We start from the raw sequence: 22,012 nt of genomic DNA, 5'->3' as shown, positions 1-22,012 counted from the left end.
TGTTATGGAGTCTTTGAATCTGTGTCTTTGTTCACAGACGTCTTTCCTCTGGCACTTGCTCCGGGTCTAGAAGTGAATTCAAAGGGGATTACAAGCTGGGAAGGACCTGATTCGAATGCCGAGCAGTTTAAGGTAAAGGAACTCTTCTTTGATCAGTTCAATTTGTGAACCTTGTTTAAAGTGTCTGCTCTTACAGGGTATGGATGTTTGTCCCTCACTGAAAGTTTGAATGATTGGTTGATGAGTTGGAGTGAACATCATGGGCGATGGGACAGCTGTGTCGCTACATCTCTGCTTTGATTGGAGGGTAAAAAAAAATGTGGGAAAGAGTGAAATAGGAAAACCTCTTAGTTTTCCTATTTCCCTATTTTAAATATAATTGAAAGTTATTGTATGTTGCATTTGACTACAAGGACCTACTTTTTGTCTGTTTTTTAACTCTCATTTTCTGCCTTTTGAATTTTAGCTATTATGAAATAAACATTTTACATTTGAAAATGTTGTGATTTCTTTATTTCTATTTTTAAAAGTTAGCATCATACATCATACAGTATGTTAGGGTTATATGATAGTGAAGTTTTTAATGATCTTTTTTTAAGTTGCATAAATTCAACTGCTTCTAAGCAGCCAATCACATGGCAGCGACTCAATGCATTTACGCATGTGGAACTGGTTAAGACAGCCTGCTAGCATGGCTTGTTCTGATCTACTGGGATTTAAAAAAACAAAACTTTTTTCCAGGCAACTATCTCTAGGGTGTAAGACATAAAAAAAAAAAAAGAAAAAAAGAAAATACCCAGTTCTCTTTGTATTATAAATAAATATTTTTGTTGATGTCCAGTGTCAGAAGAGAATTAAAGTATGCAGAAGAGCATCTCTGAATTCTTAACATGTTGAACTATAAAGCAGATGGGCCACAGTAGCAGAAGACCACACCAGGGGTCGTAACAGGAAGCTCGGGCTGCAGTTTGCACAGGCTCACCAAAGTATGATGATAAAAGACTGGAAAAATGTTGCCTAGTCTGATAATTCTTAATTTCTGCTGTAACCAAATATTGGTGTAAACAACATGAAAGTGTGGATCCACCCTCATGTCAAAGGCTCATGCTGCTTCTGATGCTGTGAGCATGTGGAGAATATTTTCTTGGTACACTTTGGGCCCTTGAGTACCAAGTGAGAATTGCTTATATGCCACAGCTGCCCAAGTATTGTTGTTGACCATCCACTTATGGTAGGAGACATCTTCTGATGGCTGCTTGTAGCAGGATAACATTTCATGTCTCAAAGCTCAGATTATCTCAAACTGGTTTCTTGAACGTGACAGTGAGTTCGCTGTGCTCCAGTGGTTGTCAGTCATCAGGTCTCAGTCTATAAGGACACCTTTGGAATGTGGTGGAACCGAATTTTTACAGCATACATTTGCAGCAACTGTGTGATGCTATCGGTATCGGCTCAAGGAGCTTTATATTGTAAAGTCTACAATAATATGGAGAAAACCCCAACAATCAAACAGCCACTTAGTGACGATGGGAAGGAAAAACTTTCCTTTTAACAGGAAGAAATCTCCAGCAGAACCAGGCTCAGGGACGGGTGGCCATCTGAGATGTCTGGCTGGGGATGAGGAGAGGAAGACAGGACCAAAGACACTTGTTTTGTCTACTCACTGTGTAAGAACACAATGAGCGAAAAAGGATGAGTCAACAAGAAACACTGAGAGGAAGCCCCTACCACCCTGGGCCTGTTGCAGTGTAACTAAGGGAGGAATCACAATCACCTGATCCAACCCCAACTGTAAACTTTATAAAAAAGGAAAGTTTTAAGCCTAATCTTAAAAGTAGAGAGGGTGTCTTCCCCTGAATCTAAACTGAGAGTTAGTTTCACAGAAAAGGGATCTTAAACCAGAAGGCTCTTCCTTCAATTTTACTTTTAAATATCCCAGGAACCACAAGTGCCCCGGCTATATGACAGCAATGTGTTCTTTCGGGGCGTTATTATGAGATCTTTAAATGTCACATATCATTAATTACAAGTGGTTAATTGTGATTGTTTACACATTGATTTGAGCACAAAGCATCTATAAAAGTCAGACTTCAGCATATAAACTGACTTAGACTGATATTGCTTTGGTTTCAGGCCGAGTGTAAAAGTGTAGTTTTTGAGCTACAAAGTGTTATCTTCACCGGAGGGGAGTGGAACTGCCTGCAGCATTACAACATACAGTCATCACATACTCCCTCCCCAAAAACCTAAAGCACAATGAGTCAGTGTGATTTTATTTCCACGATTCCACAGCTGTGCTTATTCAGCACTCACTAACATGATGTTATTCATTTGTGAGAAACCAGACAGTTAAAGCAGAGGAGTGTTGAATCCAGGTTTTAAACAGATGTGAGGGGCAGAATGCATAGATGGATACTATAGATGCCTAATCGACGAACAGTGAAACTGGAAGTGAGTTCATTGGATCTGCTAAAGAGCGAAGTATCATTTCCTCTAGTCCCTAAGTCACTTTCCCCTAAATCAAACATAAATACTTGGAAATCGTGAGCGCTGGCTGTGGCTCATCCAAGAAGAAATTTGTTTTTTAATACTTAGATTTTAAATTGTTATTTCTTTACTTGTTATTCTTTATCTTCAGTCTTTTGTAGTGGACATCAAGTCTTATTTGATCACAGAATTATATTTTGTCTCATTTTTATGTGGATTTATGGCAAAGTTAAATTTTTAGTTTAATTCACAAGAATTACAACAGATCAATGAAACATATTGGAATACTGAAAACTGGTTAGGTCATGTCACCAGTGGCACTTCAATGATCAGAGCTGGTATGACAGAGTGCTGAGTGAAGCATTTTCCTCAAACTGTTGAAGGGGGACAGACATTGGAGCTGGAAGGTGAAAGTTCAGGCCAGGGTTTGAGGAACTTGAAAGGGGCAGAATAACAACACCCAAAGTCCATTATGGAAGCTAAGGCTTTGAAGTCGTGGGATTTGGTTTCTTAGTTGCCATACAGGATAACAGCCAATGAAGGGAATCGTCTTTCCATGACAACACTGTTTGAGAGAGTTCTCACCTCCCAGAGGACGTTCTTTCAGAGATATCAACTTTGATGGGCTGCCTAATCTTGAAGAATCTGCCTCGACTCATAGCTACAACCAGAAACCTGTAAATTCAGATCTGAGGTTATCCACATACACAGATCAGACGTACAATGTTTTCATGTCTAATGCTATCTTCGTAGTTGAGGACATCCCTCTGGTTTGTGTGCTCTGACCTTTACGTTTCTCTGAAACCTGGATGCATCTTTTCTGTTTGACATAATTAGAGGACCAGCTGTCTTGGTAGTTGTGGGCAGATTTTTTCCTGTTTTCCTGTTTCATGGTGAAAAACCATTTCAACCCGAATTCTGAATAATTTGAACTGATTTGATAAAGACAGGAGAGATACAGTTAAATGTACTTTTAGAGCAGTAATTAAATAAATCAACAGGGGGAAGAAGAAATCTATTCATTCTGCTCAACTGATTTCTCCTGACAGTATAGTAGGACTCGTATAGATTGCATAAATGATGTTTTAAGTAGTGGTCTCACACAATTACGTCCTCCACAGAGCACAAAAATACATTGCTAGATATCATTTAGAGTATGTGAAACTCGTAACTACCGCCTGCATGGCAGCGACAGTGACCACATTCCAGACTAGGAATGCCTTTTCTCGACTCTATAAATGTGTGTTGTTTCTAGAATAGTGCTGCGTTTTCCCCTAAGCTGCCATGGTTGCGTGGAGATCTCATATTTCTACAGGCTTGAAAGGTTACCGCTTCATCTCAATGATTTCTAGAAAAACCTGTTTCTGTCTTCAATGCAAAGCCACACTTTTTTCATTCTTTGATTAATGATTGCCTTAGAGTAAGAGGTTCCACCCAAAAAAAACCCCAAAAACAAAATAATAATCAACAACATGCAGACAACTGTATTCCAGATAAACTGTTTATTTCTCAGTCATAACTTTCAAACTTTGCACTTTAACAGTATTTGCAAAATTATCAATGCAGCTTATGTAGACAGGATACAAAAAGGGTGCAAAATATTGATTTCACATATACAAAGAGGGATTTCTTGTCTAATGTAATAAATGCACTGAATTGGCATTAAGTCGAGTAAATAACAACAACAACAAAAAGTCACACATGAATAAGCAGTAATGATTGGTTATGAATCACAAGGAAGAGTCTCATCACTCTCCTGGGGGCCAAAGGAGCTATCTTCGGCTGACAAACTAATCCTACTATCTGAACATGTCTCCATGACTGGAGGAAGAGACATGGATGTCTGCTCCTTCCAGAGAGACATGGATGTCTCTCTGGAAGGAGGTACTGCCAGCACCTCAAACTCTACCTCAAAGTTGGCCATGGCCTCACCAGACTCACGGATGATCAGGATCTCATACTCTCCGAACCGAATCAGAGATTTGTCTGGCAGATCCATTCTTTCCAGGTATCCCAGCGCTGAGGTGTTCACAGACATTTTCCCCCTCTGGCTCAGATTCTGGATGGTAAACAGCATCTCTGAGCTCTGGGGAATGTGGTAGGCGTAGAGCGCCAGCTGCTTACGGGACACCCGGGGATCAATCAGGATGTAGGCACAGGACTGGTCGTCACGGCCCAGCCTGAGAGGGTCATCGGCAGCGTGTCTTCTTCTGGTCCCCAGAGGAAGATGACCATAAAAGCCTTTACAGCTCTGCTGAGGATGGTAAAGCTTGATTTGGAGGCAAGTCAGGAGGTCCTCCTCTGTCTCCATCGTCAGAGACACATTCATTGTGAAAGAATAACTCCAGATGAAAAGAAGAAGACAGCTGATAGTTAAAGAAAGGACAAAAAAATTAGTCATACAGTGAAAATAGACCATCTTATCTGTAAAGCAGGGTTAAATCGTACTGCATATAATCAACAAACATTTTTTTTTTAGATGCCTTACCTGAATGTGAAACTTTGTTAATTAAAGAACGAGGTTTTTATTCCATTCACGGGAAAGAAAGAAACTGTAGAGTTACAAGAATCTAACGGTGCTACTGCTGCGAAAACAGGAAGACTGATTGCAGCGCTTTGCAAGCTGTTGCCTTTTATTCAGCGAGTTTTCCTGTTGGTCCAACAGTGTTGCTTTCAAGTGCAAATCCAGAAATTTTACTCTCAGGTTCAATTAAATTTTGTGAATGCAACATAAAAGAAAAAAAATACAAATTTTCATTCAAAAGCTGAAAAACATAGCATCCAAGAATTAGACACTACAATACACAGTGCAGTTTTTAAAGTAAAAGTATGTCTACTGTTAAATCAGGAGACTGGACAGTAATGGCGTTACCCAAATTTGAAATATTTATGTATGTTTGATTGCGAAGTCAATGCAAACAGTTTGCCACGTGAAATGAAAGAAAATGAAATAAAATGCTAATAAGAAAAATACTAATTCAACATAATTCACTGGAGTCTTTGTTACAATTTAAATTATTTTCCGCTGGTTTGCTGTACTGTGCGATTTTTAACGCGAGCACCTGAATGCAGCATTACAACACTGAAAATTCCAGGATGACGCAACCGGAGTAGACAGAAACGCTTTTAAAACTTCATTTGGACCGTGTATTATGATTATTTACAATACTTTTTATGTAAACAAAGCAGAGAAATAAAATACAGACATGCAAACATACAGAAGAAACAATTAGATGTGAAACAGAGGACATTAATGATGTTTTGTAAAAAAAATAAAATAAAAAAAGTAAATGTAAATGAATAAAAAAAAAGAATTTTTACAAGAGGATTGATTAACTAGTGATAATTTTTATGTTTTGCATATCTCGGCAGTCTTAACAAATTACTTATAGGGGTTTTTCAGAAGCAACAATGTTTTAAAATACAAAATGAGATCTGTTTCTTTAAACGCAGTATAACTGGGTAATCTGTTAAGGAATGTAATTTTATGTATGTCAAAATTTAGCTACTTATTTCAGAATGAAAAGTCGCTTTTCATTACTGGGGTGGCTGGGGTTAGTGAAAAATAATAATAATGTTATCAGAAGTGTCACAATTAGTTACTGTAAACAGACTCAACTAAAGACACTGCTTCCCATCTTCCCATCCTGCGGTATTTACAACTATAACGGGAAGAAGCAACCTCGTAAAATAGACCGTTACACATTAACCAAGTACGTTTAAAACGTACCTCTCTTTTCTTCACCATATAAATGTAGTTGTGAAATGTTACTGGTTAATAAATAAGAAACGGGGTGACTTACAAAACATGGACAAAAGTGTACCGTAAGATAATGTAGGGTATTTATAACAAAGCACAGTGCTATAGCTAGTTTTTTTTATATTGTTATTATTTTTATTAGACGTGTAAAGTAGAAAAATAGATATATTATAGACTACTGGGTGTATAATGTAAAACATTTAATGCGGATAAAAGTTGTAAAGTTGTAAAATTGTTGTTTTACCCGAAGACTTTAGATTACTGCGCACGCCCGGGCGGAGGGGGGCGGTGCAGCTGGCAGCCACAGGCAAGACACAACCGGAAATTAGCAAAAGGAAACCTCTCGAAGGGGACTTCAATTCCTTTTTGTGAGCGCCGACTAAAAGGTAATGCAAATAGAAAATTAAATTTACGTCTTTATATAAATGTACTTGTTTGGCGCATAGGTATGTGTGGAGTACCTTGTTAACGTCGGTAGCTTTGTTCGCTCGCTAGCCTCGTTGCGCGAGAACATCGACTGCGCTGCTTTGTCTGTTAGCGTGGCTAACCGGGGCTAACAGGCTACACGAGCGGCGTTTAAACTCTGCTCATTTGTTCTTTTTGTAGACATATACAGATATGAAAGAAACGATTTATTGGTAATAATGATTTAAAATGATTAAATTGTTGGTACTTGTGCCGCCGTGAACGACTTCTAGGTTTTTACTATGCGCGGGCCTGTTAACAACGCTGCTGTTTTTATAGACTCAGAGGAAGGGTCAAACGTACTCTTCAATAGTATGTACTAAAAAAATTGTAACTGTCTGTTTTTTTTCCCTCTCTTAACACTCTGCATTACCTCGAAACAGATTTGTAATCATGGTGAAGATTTTCGTGGGAAATCTGCCCAGAGCGACAAACGAGGATGAAATCAAGGCACTCTTTACCGAGTATGGCACTGTCACAGAATGTGCCATCATCAAAAACTTTGCCTTCGTCCACATGGACGACCGCAAGGCTGCCACCAAAGCCATCAAGAATCTGCACCTCTACAAGCTGCACGGCACGCCCATCAACGTGGAGGCCAGTCACGGGAAGAACCAGGGCTCAGTCAAACTACATGTAGCAAATGTAGAGAAAGGATCTGATGATGAGCTGCGTGCTCTGTTTGAGGAGTACGGCACGGTCACAGAGTGTGCTGTTGTTAAAAATTTTGCTTTTGTACACATGTCCAACTCTGACGAGGCCATGGATGCCATCAAGGGACTGGACAACACAGAATTTCAAGGTAAGAGAGATTACCAACATTATAAGGAGGTCAGGAAGAAACCTTAAAGTGTTGCCTTATTATAAACCAGCCCACATAACCTGTGTTTTTACTTTTTATTTTTTAATGTAGGCAAACGCATCCATGTCCAGATTTCCAAGAGTCGTCCCAGACATGAAGAACGGGATGATTACCCCCCTCCTCCCCCAGACAGGGGTGGCTATTGGCCCCCACGTTATCCAGGAGAGTGGCCCGAGCCTCCTCCACCTGGCTACATGAGGGGTCGTCTTAGCCACATACCCCCAGGTTACCCCGCCCCTCCTCTGCCTCCCCCTCCCCCTAGACGAGCAGTTTATCCAGATCGCCCTTACGATGCTGAGAGGGACAGATATGGCGTGGTAGATTACTATGAGAAGTATCGAGCCCGTCCGTATGGCATGGCCACCTACGACGACCAGCGTCCCGGCGTGCCTCCTCCTCCCCCTCCCCCGTCAGCCGTCGTCCGAGACCGTCTTCCGAACTCGTCGCTCGACCCATACGAGCGTCGGCCCCTTCCTCCACCTCCTCCGTCCTCATACTACGCCCGAGATCGAAGTCCGCTTAGGAGACCGCCTACCACACCAGTGCCCCCTGCCAGTAACGGCTACTCCTATGATCGCTCTGCATACGGAGTTCCACGTGCAAGGGACCCCTACGCAGATCGGCTGCCTCCGCCACCGCCTGCACGCTACGCTTATTAAGCAAGGGCGGCGCATTTTGAAGGTGAGGATAGGTCTGAGGTAGACTGGTGTTGCTCTTTCCTAAAACAGCGTTCCTGTAACGGCAGAGGCAGCCGGGGATTTGAAAAGCATGCGTACAAGGTGCTGTTCCACAAGTAAATTCGTTGGTAATGCACGTCGATCCATTTAACTGGCTTTTCAGATAATAAAATAGTATTAAGTGTGTTATAATACGACAAAGATGCACTGTTGAGGATGGACTCTCTGAATTTCGGGAAAAACAAGTCGAATTAGAAATAACGTGGAACAACGTCCTGTATTCAAGAGTTGCAGATCGTTCATTTCTGTCATTTGCTCTTTTTTTCAGGATTGTCGTCCGACTGCGTCGCCGCTCGGCGCCTCCTGATGCACGTGACTCTATCCTCTCCCTGTCAGTGGCTGAGCGCGTAACGTTCCCCTGCGATGCTGACAGGAGGAACCGAATAGCCGACGTCCACGTCTCTTTCTGTTTTTATTACTTTGAGGCAATTTTTACACTCGTATTTTTCCTCCTGGTTGTTTTAATATGTAATTGTGCTGTAGTACTTTTACTGCTTGCCGTCTGGAGTAGGTGTTTATTTTTTATTTTATTTTTTTTGTACTTTTTTCGTTTGAGTAATACTGATGTTGTTTGTGACCTTAGAGAAGCTGAATGAGTTCAGCAACAGTTTCTAGGCGATACTTGTGACTGTAGATTTAACTGAACTTAACTTTGTTTGGTATAAAATCTAATCTGCACGTTGACTCCATCATGTAAAACTTTTACACCGCACAACAAACCGCTGTGAAAAACTTAAACTGCTCAAATGTAGGAGTTCGATGCATGCAGGAAGTAACTGTTAACTTACAGAAAATAAATGTCAGTCGGAAGTCTCCTCAGAGCGTTTATATGTGCATTGTCAAACACTTCTAATTAACCTGATTCAAATATTGTTGTAGGGTCACCGGAAAATATCATTATTTTAAAAGTTATCCGTTTGTTAGCGATGAAATACCGTGAGACAAGCTTGTTAAAATCGTCACGCTGATTAAAAAAAACACGCCCAAACTTTCCTCACTGGTCTTGTCTGAAATGCTGCAGCTTTTATTCCTCAGCAGGGCGTCTGACGTCTTTCCTCAGTGCCAAAGTTGAAGGCAAGTAAAGAAAAGCTAGCGCTCTCTAAACCTACTGAACCCACACTGGTTTTGATAGGTGAGACTGGTTTACCTTGAGTCATATTGGGGAGGGGGAGGGGGTATTACCTCAACAACTTCTGGACACCTTCACAGTGAAAAGGTAAGTGACAGGTTACTGGATTGGAAAGAATGCTGATGTAGTGCTGAAACACATTCCACATTTGTATGATTCTTTTAGGTGAATTATTACTTTCATTTAAGAGTTTTGTGTAGTAGCCAGAAAAAAATAGGGGATTTCTTTAGGCTCTTTATGCCAAAAAGTCCTGAAAGTACCAAAGGTAGATGCAGAGAACATGAATAAGAGAAAACCATCAGGTGTGGTCAGTTATTTAGTGATGGAATGATCCACTCTTACGCATCTTTTGGGGAAAAACATCATCATGCTGGAAAATCTTCCACGAATGTCTTAAGCTAGTCAGACTGAACAGGTGAAGGAAAGTTGAGAACAAACGTTAGCTCAGTTTGGTTTTGTGGAGTCTGTTAAGGCCCTTGTGCTTCTCTGAAGGTTAAATGAACTTCCACTGTCATCTGTGGTTTCTATGGTGTGTGTAATAGTTTCACCACTTTGTGAAAAACCTGGCTTGTGAGTGTAATTGTTGGTTAGTACGCCTGCTTCGGTGTAGACCACAGGCGTTGAGCTCCAGGCCTTGAGGGCGGCAGATTTAAATGGCTAAATTACCTCTTCAAAATGTCACGTATGTTGACCCAAGATGTTATCTAAAATCTGCAGGACACCGGCCCTCGAGGCCTGGAGTTCAACACCCATGGTGTAGACCAGGGGTGGGCAATCTCAGTCCACGAGGGCCGGTGTCCCTGCAGATTTTAGATCTCACCTTGGGTCAACACACCTGAATCACATGATTAGTTCGTTACCAGGCCTCTGGAGAACTTCAGGACATGGTGAGGAGTCATTTAGCCATTTAAATCAGCTGTGCTGGTTTGAGGACACATCTAAACCTGCAGTGGACTGAGATTGCCCACCCCTGGTGTAGACCGTTTAGGGCAGGGGTCTCAAACTCCAGGCTTGTTTGTGAGATCCCTGCACTACCTGCTGCTGATTACCTGGATCAGGTGTGCTTTGCTAATAAGAAGCTAGAAGGGCTGGTTAGTTTGAAAAGAAGCAGGATCGCGGCCCTCGAGGCCTGGAGTTCGACACCTGTGGTTTAGGGATTTGTAACCCACTTCCACTTAGGTAGTATGGATCAGCACTCAGTATATCTCACCGTGCACTCCAATGAATAAACAGTGCAAGTGTGGATTTGGGCCATGGGCCAGCAGTTGAAAGAGAAGGTCATTTTTAAGTAATCAGACATCTGTCACATTCTCTAATGTTAAATGTGTGTGACATCACTGCATGGAGAAGAACTTGACTGTCGTCTGCCTGTCTGCAGTTTGCTAATGATAATAGGGACAAGTGAGAAGGCTGCCGGGGCAGGGTTAGTGGGGTTAAATAAGAACAGTGGTGCTTTGGTTTGTGTCATTCCATCGCTCATAGATGGCTAATACTGGATCACTTATTTATTTGGGTTCTCTCTTATCTATTTTAGGGAAATCTGAGGTTCAGAGGTGTTAGCTAGTCTGCAAAACTGTCCGGCTGTTCTTTAAGTACACTGTACAGACTGTGAACGCTATGCTTTGCTGCTGACAGATTGGATGCCAGCAGTAGGGTTTCAAATGCATCTGAATTTAAAAAAAATGATGGCAGCTTTTAGGGAAAGTCGAGGTCTTTTTAAAATTGGAAATTTGAATAATTTATTTTTACAGTTTTTTCTTTTTGATTGAATGAATTGAAGGATTTACCACAGAACACTACATTTGGACTTGAAGATGTGATATTTCTATATATTATAAATATAGATTTTAAACCCTTGTAAACATGAAGTTGGTTAAGTGTGTGGGAATTTCATAGTAATTTCTTTAATGTATTGTTAGTTTTTGGATTTTTACAAATATCAATAAAATATTTAAAAACAACAACATGGACTCTGTTAACTTACATGCTGTGTGTCTAGTTACTTGGCTGGTTGCCATTTGAGTCACTGTTTTCACTGCATTGTTTAGTTCTGTTTGCTACTGCACATTGGCCCTGTCCAAATTTATTTGTCTTCAAACACGTGCACAAGAAGCAATTTCTTAACATCCTGGTTTTTAATTGAACAGTAGCAGAGCTATGATATCTGAGGAGGTGTTTTTATATCATGGAGAAAGCTCTTTGCTCAATTTTATATTGAGGAAGTAAATCTAACAGATTTTATACTACAAAACTAAAGTCAGGCTTATTGTCATGGAATGGGGAAACACTTTTTTTCTGTCCCATAACCAAAATCAGTTAAAAATAAGGATTTCAATTTTGCTATAAAAAATTATACTTTAGGACAGTTTGTATACATTAATTCCTACTTTTTATATAAATACATAAGTGCATAACTAACTTCATGTGGCAGGATTGGGCATAAATTGATCCGTTTAAAAAGTTGTAGTTTCACTATGCCAGCAAACCTTAGTGGGTGATGTTTGCTCAGGCTTTAGGTTACCATTAACCCTTTCAGCAAGAATATTAATATTTTAGTGAGAATTTCTGGCAAAGTTCTTAAAGGCAAACTTATGTTGTGTGATGTTATCTATAGTAAGTGTTCAGAGCAGTAACAGCGTCCTGATACTTCCCCATCTTGACTAATAAATTCCAAACAGCGGTAAAACAATATCTGCAGAAAGTTGCAGTGAGACAATAAATACTCTTCTATTACCAGAGTGTGGAAGCTGCATTCAATAGTCACTGAGTAACCAGAAACTTCAAACTCATCAGAGGATGTTTCCCTGTTGTAAACCTGACACAAGTGACACACAGTGATGGGGAGAAAGAGCCCTCCAACTTTGTCTTAATCATATTGTGTATTTAGGTTTGATTCTTATTAATTTAACTCCTCATCTTATTGAAGTTAAGGTATTTTTAAAAATATATAATGCTGTATAGAGCAGCATAGTATATATATCTTAAAAAGTGACTAACTTTTAGTTTCTATATATGTATATAGTGTGTGTGTGTGTGTGTGTGTGTGTGTGTAACACTGATTTTCCCAGCAGAACACAAAGGAGAATCATTCATAGTAAAACTGAAAGTAAAATATCAAGTTTAGCCAAAGAATGAGAAGCATAATTTTATCTGCTTTTTCTGGGAAATGTGATTGAGTCATAGGCGTGCTGGAGCATCTCCAGCTCATCTCATGTAGCATGAGATAAGATAACAATCTGATACAGCTTCAGCGGAGTTTCCCCTTTGTAAATTCAGTCATGTAGGAACATGAACCTTTAGGTTGGACTTTGCTCTACGGCAATAAGAACTAGTTTTTGGACCTGACCCAGAGGTAACGGATAACCTGTGTGTCTCTATGGCTGGCTTGCCTAATTCAAATTATATTGTCTCACTATGGCAACAAAAATTTGTTGTTTTTGTCTGAACCTGCCATACTGGCTAGTATTGATGCAATAACAGTAGCCTACATTCCCCAAAGTATTTTTTCTGTTTTGACCTTCCATATATTCGATATGTTTCACCAAACACCAAGCATACAGGCACACACACACTGAAACTGGAAACTAGCAAGCCAGCTGACACACAAAGTTGATGCTGAAGGCAGACGGTCTAAAGTGAGCATTTTAGCCAAGCTGAAGCTGAAACAGGCTTTTCAAATTCAAATTTTATTTGTCACACACACACAACCATACACAGTATGACATGGGGGTGAAATGCTTGTAGCTGTGCAATGCCTGACCATTAAATGACAGAAAAAAGTTTTACAGTATTTACAATTTACAGGTTACTACAAAATTTACAAATTAACTTAGAAATTTACAGTAAAAAATGAGCAAATAGCAGAAAGAGATTATCAAGATTATAAATTATAGGAAATGTGTGGTGGTGTGTGTGAGAGTCCAGTCTTATAGTGATGTGTGTGTGAGAGTCCAGTCCTACACCTGGTTCAGGGCCCGAATAGCCTGGGGGAAGAAGCTCCTCCTCATTCTCTCTGTTTTGGCTTTGTGAAGCTTACAGAAATATGTGCAAGAGCCAAATTAAAGGTGAAGTGAACTGTTCTGCAGTAACATTAGGATGCATTTTGCTTCATTTCAAGCCATATACTGTGGGTATTTTTCTTATTTACACTTGTGTAACCGGTTGCTGTTTGTCAGACTGAAACTAGAATGCATTATGTTGCTTCACCAAACAGTCTGATGGCTAAACAACTTCTTGTTGACACTTTAAGGGGGTTTATGTGGACTTATCTAAGACTTTTGCAGTACCTGCAGCTACGGATGTCACTTTTATTTCCTTGCATGGCCCTGAGCTGGAAAACCACGTTGTAACTGTTACACTGAAGACACACAAAGGAAATTAGAATTATAAATTATATTTAATCATATTCATCTGACAAAATGTCAGAATGCTGTGTCTGAAACTATTCGGGTTTGCACTTTGTCGTGTATGTAGATCACTTTATAACTGTAACTGTTTTATCTGATCTCTTGATAAACCTGTCTCAATAAGCCAAATTGGTTTGTGTTCAAGGTAAAGGCCTCTATAAACCATTTCCATAAACTCAAAGTGTGTATAATTGGCAGTCACATCAAACATTATCTAAAACCATGTGCAGAAAAACAGTTTAATTTCTTACACTGAAAATATAGAAACAAGTAGCTTTTAGGTTCTAAAACATTTGCATTTAAAACACTTTAAATGTAGCTGTAATCATATTATGATCAGAGTTTTTTTTAATATCTACTGGGTACAAAGAGGGCAGATTTGTCTCAGCCAGCTTGAACTCTAAGGTAACAACATCACAGCAATTTGCCTGTAAGTTCACTAACATAAACAGAACCGGATCAGAGCTTTGTCTGGCAGATCCATCCTCTCCAGGTATCCCAGTGCTGAGGTGTTCACTGACAGTTTCCCCCTCTGGCTCAGATTCTGGATGGTAAACAGCATCTCTGAGCTCTGGGGAATGTGGTAGGCATAGAGCGCCAGCTGCTTATGGGACACCCGGGGATCAAGCAGGATGTAGGCACAGGCTTCTGTGTCACGGCCCAGCCTGAGAGGGTCGTCGGCAGTGTGTCTTCTTCTGGTTCCCAGAGGAAGATGACCATAAAAGCCCTTACAGCTCTGCTGAGGATGGTAAAGCTTGATTTGGAGGCAAGGCAAAAACATAATCTTAGGTAAGAGTGTGACTTAGTTTTCAAATTGTAGAAGATCACTGCTTTTAACCGGTAAAATGGAAAACAAGAAATGCAAAGTATCTCAGTAAAAATATTCAACTAACTGTGCTGTCGCTGCCAGAGAAAAATATGAATGAGTCTTTATGACTACTGCTCTTTACAAGCGGCTGTCTTTGTTTCAAGGAAGTTTCCTCATTGGCTCTGCAGTAACCCTGCTGGTTTCAAGTGCAAATCTGCAAATATCAGAAAGACTGTTCTGGATGAAGTAAAGTTCACGTTATTGGAAAAGAAAAAAAAAGTTTATTTGATTTGATTTTGTTAACAGTGTAGAATTTAGGGTAGGTTTCTGTAAGACAAGTCAGGAAAATAGAATTTCCCTGAAAAACGTGTTTAGTGAAGAAATACTTAAGAGAGGACTCTGTGACTGCATGGCTACTATTGACACAGTATATTCTCATAGCCTGGTGAGTAGTCTAACACACACTCTATGGATGAGCGTATGAATGTCACACTACACTGGTGAAATCTCCACCTGGAGTCCATGGATGACCCTTAAAGTTGACATGAATGCACAGCATCTGTTTCACAGTATCTAAAACTAGAGCGGGAAGAAGGAACTCTGCAATATTCAACTGTTACACATTAACTAATCCTCTGCCACGATATGAGTCAAGCAGAGAAAAGCTAATGTTAATAAATGTCGAAGGAGAGGTGGATATGACCAAACATGTACAAACCATTTTATACCACAGCTTATGAAGTCACTTACTTAAGGGCTATGGTATGATACAGGAAGTTTGTTTAAGGCTGTTCAGACAAAAAATAGTGCAGTATTGTAATTTTTAACTGTACTGGGCATATTGAATAGAAAGTAGATTATATGTACCATAGAGTTATTAGTTATCATTGGCTTGAAAGGTCTAAAGTACTGGTTCACTTTTGTTTAAATTAACCAGTCCTTCAGTAGATCAATGCGCCCTCCTATACACGGGGTGGCGCTGTGTTTGTCATCGAATCTAGCTTGTATCGTGGCAGGCAGGCAAAAAAGCACCGGAAGTCGGTAAAAGGAAACGTCTCCACGGGTTTTAAATCGCTGTGGCGGCTAAAACAAGCAGAGCATGTATATCGTCTTGTCACGATATTTACAATTGTTCGCATTTTAAACGCGGGATAGTTCCTAACCTCCGTGTTTTTCCGCCGCTTTTCACCTCTGCAGTGCTGTTGAGTGTTAGCTTAGCTTTGCTTGCTAGCAGACTGTTGTTAGAAGCTTGTACGCTTTCAAAGTCTATTTACCACGCTGTAGATTTGGGTTCACAGCTATAAGTAGTCACCCATCAAAGCCAGAGCTGTCCAAAAATGCTGCTCTCCCCTCTGTTTCACAAGCTCCATCTTTGTCATCTGATCACAACTACCTCCCCCAAAACGCTTTCAGATGCAGTACCTGCTTATGGCCACAAGAGTGCAGTAATTTACAAGACAAATACAAAAAAGTAATTGCGATCCTGCTGCTGTTCTAAGACATCAGGAGGACTGTTGCTTTCATTTATTTTCATCAATATTTAAGTTAATCCTGTTTCCAAGTGTCCTATTTTTTTCTCTCCTTTTTGTCTTTAAACGTTTTTTATTCAGATATTTAACAATGGTGAAGATATTTTTGTGGGAAATGTGCCCCAAAAGGCAGACGAGGAACAATTCAGGACACTCTTTAGCGAGTATGGCACAATCACAGAATGCACCATCATCCAAAACTTTGCCCTCTGTAAGGCTGTCGAGACTCAGTCATGGGAAAAACCGAGGCTTGGTGAAACTGAGTGTCACGAATGCAGAGAAGGGACCCGAGGACGAGCTGTTTGATGACAAGTAAAACATAATTCAGTTTCTTGAGGGGGCACAGTAGGATCAGGGCAGTGGTTCATTTACTTTCTGGGAAAAAAAGACGTTTGCTATTGTTCGGTCACTCGTCTGGTTGACCTGATCTGTTTGAAGGATGAAGATTTTCACCAGGAGATCCACGATCATCACTACAAGAACAGCAGTCAAAGCAGTTATTATTAAACATGCCAGCTCAATTATTAAACTAGAACATTGCTCTGCTCGATCAATAAAGTGGACAAAACTTAAGAAAGCTCTTAAGAAAGGAGATGTTGGCGCTCATGTCAAATTTTCCATTTTGAAATCCACGACAGAATGCTGCATCACCACTAGACCAGTGCATAGAGGCGATGCTCTGATCTTGTTTCTGTTAACATCTATTCTGGACCACAATGTGTAAGTTATAACTCTGGAGATGTTGGAGCACCTCAGGGTGACCTCTTCATCCGGCTGGACCTCCCAGTCTGAGAAACAGTTTAATTACTATTTTTATTATTTTAGCTGGGAAAAAGAGCAGTTATCATTCCGGTAAATAATCCAACAGTTGCAGTACAGTAATTCAGTTTCAGCACTTACTGAGAAGTAAGTCTGGGACTATCTTTGAGATCCTGTACATGGGCTGTAAATGGTAAATAGCCGGTAAATAGCCCTTTATATAGCGCTTTACTAGTCCCTAAGGACCCCGAAGCGCTTTACACATCCAGTCATCCACCCATTCACACACTGGTGATGGCAAGCTACATTGTAACAACAGCTGCCCTGGGGCGCACTGACAGAGGCGAGGCTGCCGGACACTGGCGCCACCGGGCCCTCTAACCACCACCAGCAGGCAACGGGTGAAGTGTCTTGCCCAAGGACACAACGACCGAGACTGTCCAAGCCGGGGCTTGAACCGGCAACCTTCCGATTACAAGGCAAACTCCCAACTCTTGAGCCACGATCGCCCTGTGGTTAGAATGAAGCAGAGTGCTGTACATGTTAATTTGTTTATTCGAATTGGACACTTCAGTTCAGTCTTAACCAGTGAATTAACAAGCTTTATCTGCCCTGGTGTTCTAGGTGGACATAGAACCTGGTCCCCACAGTACAATGATTAAGTCAACTGATAACACTGGTTTAAAAAAGAATACAAAAAGGTAACAGTGTTTAATGCAACTTGATTTCTGAATGTATTTTATAGGGTAAGGTCTATTTTCCTATATGGAGACAATGTCATGCAGCCATTCGCTGAAATTTGAAATAAATTAAGTCACACACCACCAGGTTGTCTTTCTGAGTGTTATTTAATTCTGTAAAGACTTCAAACAACAGTACAGATAACATGACTGCAGTCTGCATGCTTTGTGACAAAGAGGGATTGTAAGTCTAGAATATTTGTAGAGACAAGTCATCTGCCATTGTCACAGAACAGTCAGAAAGATGACTGTGACTTTAGAACCTTTTCTTTTTGTATACTGTTGGTTATATTGGAGTAAAATCTATTCAGTAAACAATATTAAGAACCTGCAGGACGTGAAAGTGTTGCATGTCTGATCTTTAACACATTCTCCAGAACTAATGGACCACCATGCTTGAGAAAACAGCACGAGCACAGTCAGTTATTACTTTATCTACTGTCCTTTGTGGCTAAATTGTGAAAGATGCAGGAAATGCTAGCATGCTGGTGAACGCTCTTCTTCCTGTTGTTTAGAATACAGCATAGACCAAACCACACACTGTGGGCAAACTACTGCAAATTGTGTATGTGTGCCTGAATATTTGGCTCTCAGTAATCTGTGCAGTTTAAAAAGAGTTTCCGTTACAGAATTGTAGTAAATATCACCTGCACCAGTTTGGCAGTGGGGCGGTGATGATTTGGGGAGGCACATCCGTGAAGGGACATACAGACCCCGACCTGCTACCCACTGGTACCCTGACTGGGTGGTACTCTGAATTCCTTTTGACCGAGGACAGTGCCTGGTTTTATGTGACCAGCTGGCTAGGCAGTGCAGAGACATTAACTGGGTCTTAATTTCTTTAGACCTAAAAATTGAAAGAATCTGGGATGTTACATATCACATATCCAATGTTGCCAATACACACACTGTTCAGGAGATCACAGATCACCTCTATCTGAATCTGGGAGGAGATGACATCGTGTGCTATCTTATCAGGAGAATACCCAGACGATACCCAGGCCTTGTCTCATGCTAACGGCAGTGAAAAACAGTGGCAAAAAGTAATCAATCAGGTTTACAGGACTATATGAAACAAAGACATGTTCTGCCAGTGAGATGTTCTGCCATTACTAGAATTATAAAGAAAAAAAACATGCAATTACAATAATAGCACATAGTAAGAAATTAAAAAACAAATTTTCTTTTTGTTCATTTTTGTCCAACCTTTATTCATATTTTTTTTCAGCTATGGAAATCCACCAAACAAACATCAGAAAATCAAGAATAAAACCTCAGTTCCACACAGTTCCAGATGTTTTCTGATTCTATCTAGTGGAGGAATAAATAACATTTGGGTTCACTTCTCTGACTGATGCCAGCCTGTGGTGACTTTCTGTTTTTGGATGAAATGTCACAGCAGCATAATCCGGGTCTGAGCTCTGGCTCTGTGAATAAAAGAACTGTCAGTCTCATAACCAAGCAGGTAAAGAAAAAGAAACATCGTAGTCTAGGAAGGACACAAAATGAAACGCATCACCTCTTCCTGTAGATTCTGTTCTCCAGTGTGAGGTACTGCAAAGCACAGAAATAAATTGTACAGTTATTTTAGTTGCAATGTTTCTAACTAATGCTATTGAAGGATTTTTTAAACAAGAAGAAAAATGGTTCTGTTATATAGCAACAGTATATGTGAAAATCTGTGGAATCAAAAATACCTTTCTGGAGATGTTTGATTTTAGCAGCCAGATAGATGACGACCATAATGAGAAAAACTGTCAGAGCACCCAGGACCACACTCATCATCTTCGGTAATCCATCGAACACGTCTATGAGAAACATAAGTGAATTAAATAACAGTGACAAAGTGTGCTACAGTTATAAATTAAATGCTAAGTTTAGTGTTGTTAAGTTTTAATGCTAGGAAGATTTTCCAACTTCAACATTCCGAATCTAAAACTTAGATCCATGTTTTCATGGCATTCATCAAAATGAAATCAATATAAAATTCCTACCTTGGACCTCTACATTTGTTGCATGAACAATAACTGCATAATTGCTTAAGTATGCTCCACAGAAATACAGCCCCGAGTCCAATAAATCCACTTGTTTGATTTTAAGAAACACGGTGGATATGTTGGTGCTCATTTCAAATTTTCCACTTTGAAGTCCCTTGCAGAATGAAACGGGTTCATCAGGCTGGGACGTAGAGCAGATACAGTGGAGTTCAGATCTCTTGGTCACTCTGAACCAGAATATCTCTGTGGAAGAACTGGAAAAGTTGGAGCACAGCAGCGTGACTTCTTCTCCAGACTGAACCTCCAAAGTCTGAGAATCAGAAACAGAGACGAAGATCCAACCTGGAAATAAGAACAAAACAAAACAGAAATAAAAAAAAAAAACTCCAAAAAACTGGACATGCAAGATAATGTTTTGGCAAATGAATTAACTGAATCGTATAGAAAATACAATCAATTCTGTGTAAATGAATTCCACTCACCGAGGCTGAGGAGCAATAAAACTGTGAGAGAGGGACAGCTCCACATTGTGCATACGATGTCTTTGAAATGGAGCTCTACACAAAGGTCTGAAAAGGTGTGGTTTCTACTATAAGCACACACATATGAACACGCCTACACACAGTTTAACACTGGTGATTTGCTAATTAGTCTCCAGCGCTGCTTTCTTCAGGTTGTTTGTATAAATGTTACCGTTTGCTTTGAGAAAATTAAATGTAAGAGACAAATTACATGATTGTCCACATATAAACAAATTAACCAAATTAAAAATAAATTGTCAACCATGAAAGTATGTTGTACACACCATGTTTAATAATTCATCAAGCTTTCCATTAAAAGCAAAAAACAATTAATCACACTTAATTCTGGCTATGGATTGTGAGTGCCAACTGAATCGGTTTGGGCCATAGACGGTATAAAATATGGATGTCAGCTTCTGGGTTGGAAAAATTAAGCCAATGTGTAAGTCCATTGCCTGTATTCTCTCAGAAAGCCACCAGATGGCAATAGATGTTGCTGCAAAGAAAGACTTTGGTCCTGTAGAAATCTACAGGAAAACAGCTTAATGACTTGGACCCTATAAGTGACTGAGACGGGACTCTCTTCTAGACACTCTAATACCCACAGGCACATTTCAGATTTTTCATTTACATTTTTCAGATTGTCTATTTTATTTAATTCGTTTAATGTACAAAATTCACCTACTTGCTGCATACAATGCTACTTACTGCACATATTGTCCACCATGTATATATTCACTTAATGTATGTAATGTTCTTCTCTCCCCCTTTTGCACAGTCGAGGAGCGTGTCAGGATACATTTCATAGCATGTTGTACCTGAATAACTATGCATGTGACAAATAAAGAATCTCGAGTCTGTTAACTTTTGAATGAGCTTATGGCAGGGGTCGGCAACTACAGACATTGAGGGGCAGATGCTGTTGTACAATAAAATAATACAGTATCATTGGTAATATGTGATTATTTCATTATATTTTTCCTCCCAAGTTGATGTTATTTCTTCACCTGGTCAGTGTTGATGGACTCATTATCGGTACAGCAACAAGCCACAAGAGGCCGACTGTGATATGTTAAGCTTCATACTTGTGAGACCGTCATGCTGTCCATCACTGTCACATGCAATGTCATGGTTTGTGAAGAAAACTCAACCTTAACCTCAACAACACAACCTCAAGCAGAAAGTTGATGTAGAAAACCGCTGCTATAATGAAGACTGAACCGATATGTATTCATAGGGCAACTCTTAGAAACGCTGTACCTGTAAACCTCATTTGCAGTGAAACTGTCGCTGTTGCTGAAGAATATAAATTGAGCTACCACAACACCACAAAGTATTCAAACCTCAAAGAGTCATATCTTGAACAGTCAGAGACCCATCAGAGAAAAAAAATGATGCTTTGAAACTTAACTGAACTTCAACTGAACAAGAGAGGGAAAATAACCACATCTCAGCAGGCTGCCTGGGTTTTCTCCAAGCACAACAAGCCATATACTGGCCTTGACAAGGCAGCTGTTTGAAGTGATCTGATTGACATTGTCGGATTATAATATTATTTTATGCCATGTTAGACCCCTAATTAAAGATTGTGAATTATTATGTAGTTTTAGTTTGCATTATTCTCCTGAATTAGAAGAAGGTGATAACTATTACATTTGGTAAACTGATTTGCATTACATTAGACTGCTGATTTATTGTGAATGAATGATATTGTTTTATGATGCATTATACTGCTGAGTTATAAGAAAATACTGTTCACAGAAAGTCATCGCCTTATTTGTCTGACTAGAAGAGAACAGAGCATACTGCCCC

At 39.9% G+C, this 22,012-nt stretch overlaps 4 protein-coding genes across 4 annotated transcripts; 1 reads left to right on the top strand and 3 right to left on the bottom strand.

The window, feature by feature from the left end:
• Nucleotides 1-3,980: 3,980 nt before the first annotated feature.
• tifa (TRAF interacting protein with forkhead associated domain) lies at nucleotides 3,981-5,112 on the bottom strand. Its single transcript, XM_087839416.1, has 2 exons — nucleotides 4,976-5,112; nucleotides 3,981-4,853 (listed from the first exon to the last, which is right to left on the bottom strand). Exon 2 carries the CDS (start codon nucleotides 4,814-4,816, stop codon nucleotides 4,211-4,213), a length of 606 nt encoding a protein of 201 aa, XP_087695542.1. The 5' UTR covers nucleotides 4,817-4,853; nucleotides 4,976-5,112; the 3' UTR covers nucleotides 3,981-4,210.
• Nucleotides 5,113-6,523: 1,411 nt separating this feature from the next.
• LOC102787994 (RNA-binding protein 4.1-like) lies at nucleotides 6,524-10,184 on the top strand. Its single transcript, XM_087837735.1, has 4 exons — nucleotides 6,524-6,633; nucleotides 7,096-7,514; nucleotides 7,626-8,255; nucleotides 8,580-10,184. Exons 2-3 carry the CDS (start codon nucleotides 7,106-7,108, stop codon nucleotides 8,231-8,233), a joined length of 1,017 nt encoding a protein of 338 aa, XP_087693861.1. The 5' UTR covers nucleotides 6,524-6,633; nucleotides 7,096-7,105; the 3' UTR covers nucleotides 8,234-8,255; nucleotides 8,580-10,184.
• Nucleotides 10,185-13,674: 3,490 nt separating this feature from the next.
• Nucleotides 13,675-14,627, bottom strand: LOC102798617 (TRAF-interacting protein with FHA domain-containing protein A). Its single transcript, XM_006810780.3, has one exon. It carries the CDS (start codon nucleotides 14,625-14,627, stop codon nucleotides 14,286-14,288), a length of 342 nt encoding a protein of 113 aa, XP_006810843.2. The 3' UTR covers nucleotides 13,675-14,285.
• Nucleotides 14,628-18,989: 4,362 nt separating this feature from the next.
• Nucleotides 18,990-20,207, bottom strand: LOC148104371 (uncharacterized). Its single transcript, XM_087838356.1, has 5 exons — nucleotides 20,162-20,207; nucleotides 19,677-20,021; nucleotides 19,380-19,490; nucleotides 19,202-19,236; nucleotides 18,990-19,109 (listed from the first exon to the last, which is right to left on the bottom strand). Exons 1-5 carry the CDS (start codon nucleotides 20,205-20,207, stop codon nucleotides 18,990-18,992), a joined length of 657 nt encoding a protein of 218 aa, XP_087694482.1.
• Nucleotides 20,208-22,012: the final 1,805 nt, after the last annotated feature.

The sequence above is a fragment of the Neolamprologus brichardi genome, chromosome 3, assembly GCF_056152115.1.
Source record: "Neolamprologus brichardi isolate AB-2024 chromosome 3, ASM5615211v1, whole genome shotgun sequence".
In the NCBI taxonomy this organism is placed as follows: domain Eukaryota; kingdom Metazoa; phylum Chordata; class Actinopteri; order Cichliformes; family Cichlidae; genus Neolamprologus; species Neolamprologus brichardi.
Note: the sequence above shows the minus strand (reverse complement) of the source record. Positions and strands in the feature narration are given on the sequence as shown.